This window comes from Nansenia antarctica (assembly GCF_963989245.1).
Source record: "Nansenia antarctica genome assembly, chromosome: 3".
Classification (NCBI taxonomy): Eukaryota; Metazoa; Chordata; class Actinopteri; order Argentiniformes; family Microstomatidae; genus Nansenia; species Nansenia antarctica.
This window is the reverse complement of record NC_137688.1, coordinates 54,998,696-55,008,695: the sequence shown is the minus strand read 5'-3', so window position 1 is coordinate 55,008,695 and position 10,000 is coordinate 54,998,696. Positions and strand designations below refer to the sequence as shown.

General features: G+C 46.1%; 1 protein-coding gene across 1 annotated transcript in view; it reads right to left on the bottom strand.

Moving 5' to 3' along the window:
* The window catches only part of akap6 (A kinase (PRKA) anchor protein 6), a gene marked incomplete at both ends in the record, with an annotated part of 211,527 nt that overhangs the window by 142,422 nt on the left and 59,105 nt on the right, over positions 1–10,000 (bottom strand). Inside the window, 2 exons of the mRNA XM_080527377.1 lie at positions 8,575–9,383; positions 9,438–9,858. Coding sequence (XP_080383503.1) covers positions 8,575–9,383; positions 9,438–9,858 — 1,230 coding nt within the window. The remainder of the gene's footprint in view (positions 1–8,574; positions 9,384–9,437; positions 9,859–10,000) is intronic.

Here is a 10,000-nt window from a genome sequence, read left to right as displayed (position 1 = left end):
GAGAGGGAGAGGCTAGATGGCGAGAGAGAGAAAGAGAGAGAGGGGGGGGGGGGATGAGAGAGAGAGCAGGGCTGTAAGCATCACGCTTGACTAGGCTCCTGAGACGGCCCCCGGTGGACCTTCAGCTGCCAGCTGTCTGTTACCATGAGGATGAAGTCATCTCCAGGGGCCCCGCATGCTAATGTCATCAATCACCTCCCCCTGTGACACGCATCATCTCTGGGCGCCAAGCCTCCACGCTTCAGACCCACAGCCTCCTCCTCCCCCTCCTCCTCCCCCTCCTCCTCCTCCTCCTCCTCTTCCCCCTCCTCCTCCTCCTCCTCCTCCTCCTCTCCTCCTCCTCCTCCTCCCCCTCCTCCTCCTCCTCCCCCTCCTCCTCCTCCTCCTCCTCCTCCCCCTCCTCTTACTCCTCCTCCTCCTCCCCCTCCCCCTCCCCCTCCTCCTCCTCCTCCCCCTCCTCCTCCTCCTCCTCCCCCTCCTCCTCCCCATCATCTTCTAAAAGAACACCTTCTGAAAGCAGAACATCTTCTAAAAGCAGAACACCTTCTAAAAGCAGAACATCTAAAAGAACACCTTCTAAAAGCAGAACATCTAAAAGAACACCTTCTAAAAGCAGAACATCTAAAAGAACACCTTCTAAAAGCAGAACATCTAAAAGAACACCTTCTGAAAGCAGAACATCTAAAAGAACACCTTCTAAAAGCAGAACATCTAAGAACACCTTCTAAAAGCAGAACATCTAAAAGAACACCTTCTAAAGCAGTGCTTCGCTCATCGGGTCGGAAGACGAGGCATTGTTACGATTCTAAATCGATCGATTTTTCTGCCTTGAAAAACATACTCCCGACTTCGCCTCCAAAAGCAGGGTAAAGACCAATAGTCCTTGGGCCAAACCATTTTTCATTACCAAATTCTGGGCAAATTCTAGATGTGATTTATTTTATTCCTATACATCCCTAGATTATGTTTTGATATGATAGATATTTTGGTTTGGCAGCTTGTTATCACCTCTTAAAGGTATGGAGTGCTTTTTTTCAAAACCGAGTTTTGCCTAAAAAAGTCCCCTGCCATATCTTGCTCCCCTTCGTATGATTCGTGCCTAGCTGTGCTGTGGTTGTGATAGAGACATGAGCCTTTTCACGTTCTTTATGCGCCTGAGTCTCCTAAACATGTAGAGACCCACCCCGAGTCGATCAAAGCTTCCTGCGCTGAGCTATGGTAACTTTATTGCACCTACCCCCTACCGGTGAATGCCTAATCTTTGCGGTTTTCCGGAGGTATTGTGCGGTAGGTGCGGGAAAGTTACCATAGCTCAGCGTAGGAAGCTCTGATCGACTCGGGGTTGGTCTCTACGTGCTCATGTCTCTATCACAACCACAGCCCGAGCTATGCTTGACTGACGTGAAGGGGAGCAAAATATGTCAGGGGACTTGTGGACCCGAATGCAGCAGGACACTGAGGCGGAGTCAGATGAAAGGTCAAACCCATGGATGGGTACATTTATTGTTTTCTGAATTTGTATGTTTAAATATACAAATGATACATTATGTACTTAAAATATGCATTTCTTATCCACCTCATTTTTCTGGTTTTCTGCTCGAAATGACATGCCCACAGTGAATATAGAATATCTCCACAATCACAAGGGCCTTCATAATGATCTTGTTATCAAATGAAAGCTAACACCTGTGGGGTGGCTGTAGAAGTGTCAGAATCAAAATCTATGTTACTGTGTCAGAGTAAATAGAGCTAGAACATTATAAAACATCTCAAATTCAGTCTCCGCCTAAAAAAAAAACAGCTTTTACAGTGAATATCACCTTGGAAACCTGATAACCAAGCCCAAATCATCTAGGAATCAGTACTCCAGGGTCTTATTAGTACTTGTGCCAAAGTTGATGCTAGTAATGTGAGCAAATGCAACTTTGTACCTGTTTTAGTACAGGTATGTTTAGGCGGACACCTATATGTTTAGGCCATTTGGAGATATTTTGGCACCATCTTTGACCTTTGACCTTTCTCATGTATCAGATTTTTTTTTTTTTTTTTTTTTTTTTTTGGATTTTTTTGAGTTGAGAGGAAATTTGGCGTTGAAACCGGACATGACACATTCTCCAGTTGGAGAAAACTGGATGTGACTTAGGCCGTGTTTACCGTCTCTGGGAAAAAATGGTGGCATCGTATAGCATGCAAAGTTGTGAAAAAAATGTGATATCGATGAAGAGAATTGATCGAGGTAAACTCTTTATATCACTTCGGATGCCCACCTGGGTCCGTGGATATAAAGAGGTTAATTTACATAGCTTTCCAGAATAGAAATCTAATCTGTAAAAAAAATAATCAAAAACTAATCTAAGCAAGCCTTTAGAATAATAATAATAACACATAGGCCTACTTATACATAAACCCATTTTTTTCTTACTATGCTCCTCTTACTGTATTTTCTTTATATAATGTATGTACTTTATATAAAGACTCCAGATGGACCAAAACTCTGCTGCACGCCTCCTCTCAAACACCCGCTCCCGTGACCACATCACTCCTGTCCTTCACTCTCTCCACTGGCTCCCCATCAAAGAACGTATCTAATTCAAAGTCCTCATCCTCACATACAAAGCCCTCCATAGCCTGCCCCCCCCCCTTACCTGACTGACCTCCTTCTCCCCCACCGCCCTACCCGTACCCTCCGATCCTCATCCATTGTTCCCCTCACCGTACCACCCTCAAAACTCAAAGGCTTCGGTCACCGTGCCTTTTCACGAGCTGCACCCCACCTCTGGAACTCTCTCCCTCAACCACTCAGAGACTCACCCTCACTCCTCACTTTTAAATCCCACCTCAAAACCTACCTGTTCTCCCATGCCTACAGTCTCCCCTACCCCTAGCCATCTCCCCCATCCCGGCCCCCCCCGCCCCCCCCCCCCCTGGACACGCATACAACCTCCCCTACCCCTACCCATCTCCCCTAACCCTGCCACCCCCCTGATATGCATACAGCCTCCCCTACCCCTAACCACCTCCCCTGTCTCTACCCCCCCCCCCCCCCTCCCTGTTCGCTGACTCTGAGCCTCGGAAAAGCACTATATACATTTAATGAATTATTATTATTATTATGTAAAGCACTTTGAATTGCCCTTGTTGTATGGAATGTGCTATACAAATAAACTTGCCTTGCCTAAACCCTTTTTGAAGGTTTTGTTTATGTCCAGGTATCACACATCTTTGTGCATACATGTTCAGTGAGTGAGTCTGTAGCCTCTCGGTAGTTACTGTTGCTGGTGACCGCTAGGACCATAGGCAGATGCCTTGTTGGTAAGTAATTTGTTCAAAGTATTAAAACAAATAAAGTGTGTGTTTATCCCCTCAAATGAATTAACTTCATTAGCCCCAGACAGATCCATATTTAGAGGTAACTTACCTCAGTTAGCCTACCTCAGGTTACTTTAGCTAGCAAGCTAGTTTAGAGTTAGTGGTAAAGCGACCGTGGGTTCCCTGAAAGGCGCTATATACTGTAAATGCAAGTTATTATTATTATTATTAATAATAATAATAATAATAATAATAATAATATTATTATTATTATTATTATTATTATTATTATTATTATTATTATAACTAGCTAGCTAGGTAGTTAATACAGTTTTAGCTAGCAAGTAGCCTGCTGTGTACCCAGGCTCGAAACAGGTGTTTATATTGTAGTAATATTAGGGTCATTTTTTTTTTTTTAATAGGGTGCCATTTGGACTTCATAACGTATATAAAGGACATATCTAACTTGCTGAAAAACATGGTGGTCGAGCTCAGGCACCTAAATTGTATTATATTTAGATATATTAACAACATAGGCAGGACATAGGACAGACATAATTGTTTAATTGTGTTTTCAGTGCATGATTGCTATTAAAATACTTTTTAAATAGGAATTCTATGTCCCTCACTCTAATCAGATATGTGTCTTTACAATGAAATAATTTTTAAACAGCATATATTGAGAAAAATAAGTGCACATTATGAGAATGGGACATTTTCTTCCACTTTTTTTCTTTAGAAAAGTGAATTATGATAAGAATTACTAAAAGTTTCTAACATGTGTAATCAACCCATTCCATATCTTTATGTAACTATACATATACACTTGCTATTTGGTAATTTTATTAAACTATGATAGAAAAATACCAACATAAGAGGGTGGACAGAGGTCTAACAGAGTCTAACAGTAGCAAAACAGGGTGGACAAAACCCCAACAAATTACAAAACCCCAATGTGATTTAATGAATTTAATTAATTCTAACAGAGGGTGGACAGTGACCGCAGGGGACAAACATACAACCTTAATTTGTATTTATTTACAAAATGTACTATATTATATTTGATTCAATAGAGAAAATGAAATAATAAACATATTTGGAAATGTATATGTTTTTATTAGTTATTGTTTAGATTGAAGTTGAATGAACAACACTGGGGACATGTCAAAATCCCATTTACATCTTAAACCCAAAAAAACTACTTAGAAGCCCATATCATTGTATTAATAATAAATAACAATTGACTATACATGAAAAAACGAATGGAATTAGTATTTGTCCAAATTTAGACAAAATACAACCTGATATGTACTGGGGAGGGAAAAGGCACCCTATAAAAAATGACCCATTAAATATTTTTTGTTTATAATAAGGATGGTAATTTAATGTCAAACTAGATGTATTCCTCTATTTCAGAGACCCACATCATCAGCAGTGAGTTTAAGTTTAATGATGGATCCAGGCGAATGCATCATCCACTGCTCTGATGATAATTCCAACCCAAACCTGGTGTCACCCCAAAACCTGGACTCATGGAAAACTTTGTTGAGGGCGGCAGAAATCCGAAAACATCTGCCAATTTTGGACTTAGCCAAAAACGTATGTGAGGGAGTTATTCCACCAGTTATTCTCCAACTTCATTCACACTGGCAGTGACACACTGCCAGGCAACAGCTTTCGATTTTGTAGTGATGCCACTATTGAGGCTGCCGAACAGCGTCTGATATCGGGCATCGATCTCTGATAATAGACAATCAATCTCTTCCTCACTATAATTTTTCTTTTTGGTTCTTTCTGCCATCTTGCTCGTCAAAGGTTCTGCTCAACACCTCAATCAAGCCTATTTATAGCACTTGACTTAATTGAGCCGCTATAATTGAGCCGCTATCACAGGGCGTTAGTACAAACCTCATTCACCTGCGTTCAATTCCAAGTATGTTTGGTATTTATAGAAGGAAGCACGTACGCAACTTTAAACCATCTCAGCCCGTTTTATAAATAATGCTCACGTCCGTTTAGAAAAATTTGCTTACGTGAAAGTCAAAGATGACGTTCAAGTATTTCTTTATGAATGAGGCCCCTGGTGTTCTACCTCCACCAGCCTCCTCTGGTAGAATGTGGATGAGACAGGGTTAGCCTGGCTAAGCTGGCCTTGTTGCTTCGCTCTTTAGTGTTTGTTTATGTTCATCTCATGCCCATCTCCTTCCTATCATAGACCTGGGGCCTCATTTATAAAAAAGTACTTGAACGTCATCTTTGACTTTCACGTAAGCACATTTTTCTAAACGGACGTAAGCATTATTTATAAAACGGGCTGCGATGGTTTAAAATTGCGTACGTGCTTCCTTCTATAAATACCAACGCAGGTAAAATGAACGCAGGTGAATGAGGTTTGTGTTAACGCCCTGTGATAGCGGCTCAATTATAGCGGCTGAATTAAGCCAAGTGCTATAGGGTAGTCTGGAAGCGGGAGAGGGCAGAGAAGTGTGGCTTCTCGGTAAGTTGCATTTGTAACGTTTGATCATGACAACTAACCAGGCACATGCTTATACTCAGTACTCAAGTTGTAAAAGAAAATCAGGGGAGGTGGTGGATTTTATCATATGAGGAAAAGTTTAGCATCCCCTCAGCGTCAGTGACTTCAGTGTCAGTAACTTGGTAAAAATGTCATTGCATGTGTGCGTGCCCCCTCGCACCTTGAAATAGCAGTAATACCACGTTCATTGATAAAATGACATAAAGTATGGAGGGGATGGCCGTTTTAGAAGGGGGACGATTTTGACTGTTTTTATTTCAGGGGGATGCCATCCCCCCTCAACTCGAGTGCTGCTTATCCAGTAATCATATAATGGTCTTATTCTTATCAGGTGACATTGAAAACATGGCTGCGAACTCCCTTTGAGAGCTCCCAGACACCGGAGAAAATCCAGTATAATGTAGTGCATGGCCGGGCAAGGTTCGTTGTGGAGCGCACTAGGCATGTTGAAGGGGAGATAGACAGCTCCGGAGGGATATAAAGAAAGACTGAAATACAATCATAAACATCAGTTCCCTTTAAATCTTGAATTAAACTAATTTTCTCGGCTGATAACAACATCGTTAATTTTATTACGAGCCACTTGCATGAATTACAGTTTAGGCAGTGTGGCTCACATGCCTGTAATAACTCTGCATAACCAGTAGGCAATGTGCGTACGCAAGGTCAATACCCGACGTAGAGCTGCGATCGTTTCCACGGTCAAATCGACTCATGTTGGAATTGTATAAATCACTACGTTGACGTGGTTTTCTACGTACGACACGGGTAAGATCAACAATTTATCTAAGTACTTTCTATAAATGAGGCCCCAGAGCTGTCTGAGTGTGTGAGTGTGTGTTGGTCGGAGGGGGGTCATTATTCCGATCCACATTTTGACCCCCAAGCCACAACTCAATACCCGCTTGTGTAGATAGTAACACGTACATCTAGCTTATGAGAAGGCTAAGGCAGAGCCAGGCAGAGCCTGACCATAGCCATCCATCTCCTTCCCTCATGTCCCACTCTAGTGTCCTAAACAAGGGCCTAGGAATCATGTTAGGACGGGGCCGCTGCATCACTCATGGGTTGAAGCATGGAGACTGATGGTGAACAGGAGCCTCACTCTCTGAATCTCTGTCTCTCTCTCTCTCTCTCTCTCTCTCTCTCTCTCTCTCTCTCTCTCTGTCTCTCTCTCTCTCTCTTCAACCCATCAATTAGCAGCTCCTTCACACACACTATTACATGCTGTTAATTACTCACCTCATCGTCTAATTACATCCTTGGATGGGAGGAATTAGACTAAGACAGGGGGAGGGGGGAGGCGGGAGGAGGAAGTGGCAGGGCACTGGGTACTGTTAGAAGGGTCTTCTACGTGTTTAAGTGTATGTGTGTGTGTGTGTGTGTGTGTGTGTGTATGTGTGTGTTTGTGTGTGTGTTCGTGTGTGTGTGTGCAAGTGCGTGTGTTCGTGTGTGTGTGTGTGCAGGTGCGTGTGTGTGTGTGTGTGTGTGTGTGTGTGTGTGCAGGTGCGTGTGTGTGTGTCTAGAGCGTTGCTGTCTAGTTTGATTACCTCACATCTTATTGTCTTGTCCTGTCTTTCCTTTTTTCAAATCACCTTCCCTCTCTGTTTCCTCTTCTCTCTCTCGTCACAAAGAAAATGCAATTGATGTTCCAACAAATGGTAATAAACTAGACACAATGTTCTCTCTCTCCAAATAACAATCGGCTCAGAAGCTGTGTGCATATAGAACATGGCATTATGCTTCCTGTTTCACTGTAATAGGCAGATTTCACCTCAATGAAATCGGAGTTCTCCTTAAAAACAACCCCGATTGGCTCCAATGTCTACATATTCTAGGGCATAATTCATTGCCTTTGACATTGGAGAAATTCTGTCAATGTGTTGTGTGCACTAATACCACATTAGCATTAATGACTTAGATGATGGATTCTTTTATGATCCCCACTCAATCAATATGGAATGTGTCAATTAAGATTTGACCTTTTTGCATTTGTGTTGAACCCGTTAATGATCCGTGTTGACTGAATTATGGGTAGGTATGAATAAACTTCCTGGCTGACGTTAGGGATTCGGAATCCATCCGGAGTGATTCTTCTGAGCCAACGACCGACCCACAGCCTAATCCTCCTCCTGACTGGTGTTTCCGATATGATAATTGATGTTTCTAAATCGATCATTTTTGATTTTCTTTCCATGTGTGTTTCATTTTAACACTAGAACAGCCGTGGGTGGGGTCATTTGACCCTGTGAGTAAAATAAATGTTATATCTTTGCACTCGATCAAATTTCAGGATCCTCCTTTCATGACTTTTCCGAGATATGTGCGTTTTACCACCCAGTATCCTTACATTTTCTAAATCACATCAGGATAAGCTAGTATAGGTTTTTTTGCAGGTTTTTTTGCAGTTTTTCTGTGTGGGAGGCAGGCTAATTTACATACGCGCCAACTAGTGGTATTTGTGTGTAAGTAGCAGATTCCCATTGTAAAGACTAGGCGGCTCTTATAGTAGGTAAAATAGGCACGGCTGTTCTAGTGTTAACTCTATGATTGGTGTTTACCACTGATAATGATCTGTGCATATAAAGCAACTTAACGTAAACCAATCCAGACCACCTCGAGTCATATCAGGGGAGGCTGGTGGAGGTAGACATCGGAGGATGGGCTCTTTGTAACACATGGAACGCAATGTGGACTGGTATCATACAACACACAGGGAGGCTCCTCACCTCTATCTTGGCCCAGATGTCAGGGTGGTTCTGCTGGTGCTGGATGTCTTCCAGAAGCTGCTGGATCAGAGGTTTACACTGGGTCTCTATCTGGGGGGGTGGGGCCACCGTGGCGGGGGCGCGGGGGGGGTGGCGCTGTCTGACCCGCCCCCCGTCTCTCCTCCGGACCTCCGCCGCCCCCCAGCCCGCCTCGTCCTCAGACAGGAGGTCGCTGAGGGGGCCAGACTCGATGCTCTCGTCCAGGGAGGGGGCCACGTCGCTGGAGGACGTGGGGGAGAAACGCCCCCCCACCCGGAAGGGCCTCTTGTAGGGGAGGTGGGCGGGGAGGAGAGGGGGGGCGGTGGGGGCTCCGGAATCTCCGTAGTCGACCCCATCGCCCCCGTCACCCCCCTCCCCCCCCTCCCAGTCGGACAGCTCCCAGTCGTCTACGTCCTGGAGGGACCCCGGCCCCAGACCCCCGCCCCCCGGGCCCAGGCTGTGTCTCGGGGGCAGGCCCTGGGCCAGGCTTTCCAGCTTCATGGCCAGCATCTCTGTCTTCCTCAGCTGGGCCGGGAGAGCCAGGAACTCCTCCGAGCCGTACCAGAGGTCCCTGCCCCCCCTGTCCTCAGCCTCGGGGCTGGACCCCCCGGCTGCAGGGTGGTGGTGGAGGGGCTGGGACCCACCCCCCCCTCCCTGGCGCTGGACCATCCAGACGGCCGCTTTCGCGGGGGGGGGGAGGGAGTCATCGCTGGACGCCTCGTCGTGGCTCTCCCGGTCGGGAGAGGGATCTCTCAGGGGCGAGGGCAGGGGGCTGTCGGACTGCTCCGGGTCTGAGAGGAGGAGGAGGCGGGGGAGGGGGGTGGGGGTAGGGGAGGGGGAGGGGCCGGGGGCGGGGGAGAGGTCCTGGGGGAAGCAGCCCTGAGACTGGCCGTCCGCCTCGGAGCAGCTCCTCTGCAGGGGAGGGTGAGGCCCTCCTGGCCCGGCCCCAGCCCTGGGGGGGACTCCCACCCCAGCCCTCTGGAACACCCCCCCCCCCTCCCTGCTGGACAGACGGTTCCTGGTGTTCATGGCCTGGAGGCTCTCGTAGGACTGGGAGGCGGGGGAGCCCCCGGGGTACACAGCCTGCAGCTCCAGCCAGAACTTGGAGCGGTCTGGAGGGTCCAGGAGGGAGGGGGTGCTGCGGCTCAGCTCGGCCTGGAACTGGAGGCAGGCGGGCAGGGTGGAGCGGCGGAGGAAGGCCCCTGTGTCTGGGTCTCCCTCCAGGTACATGGCCCTCTTAGGCCGCGACGGCTGGGTGGGCGACATCTGGGAGGATGACAATAATGCTTATGATAATGCATGGATCTAATATACATATACTATAGACAGACAGACAGACAGACAGAGACAGGAAGTCAGACAGACAGACAGACAGACAGGGACAGGCAGAAAAGACAGACAGACAGAC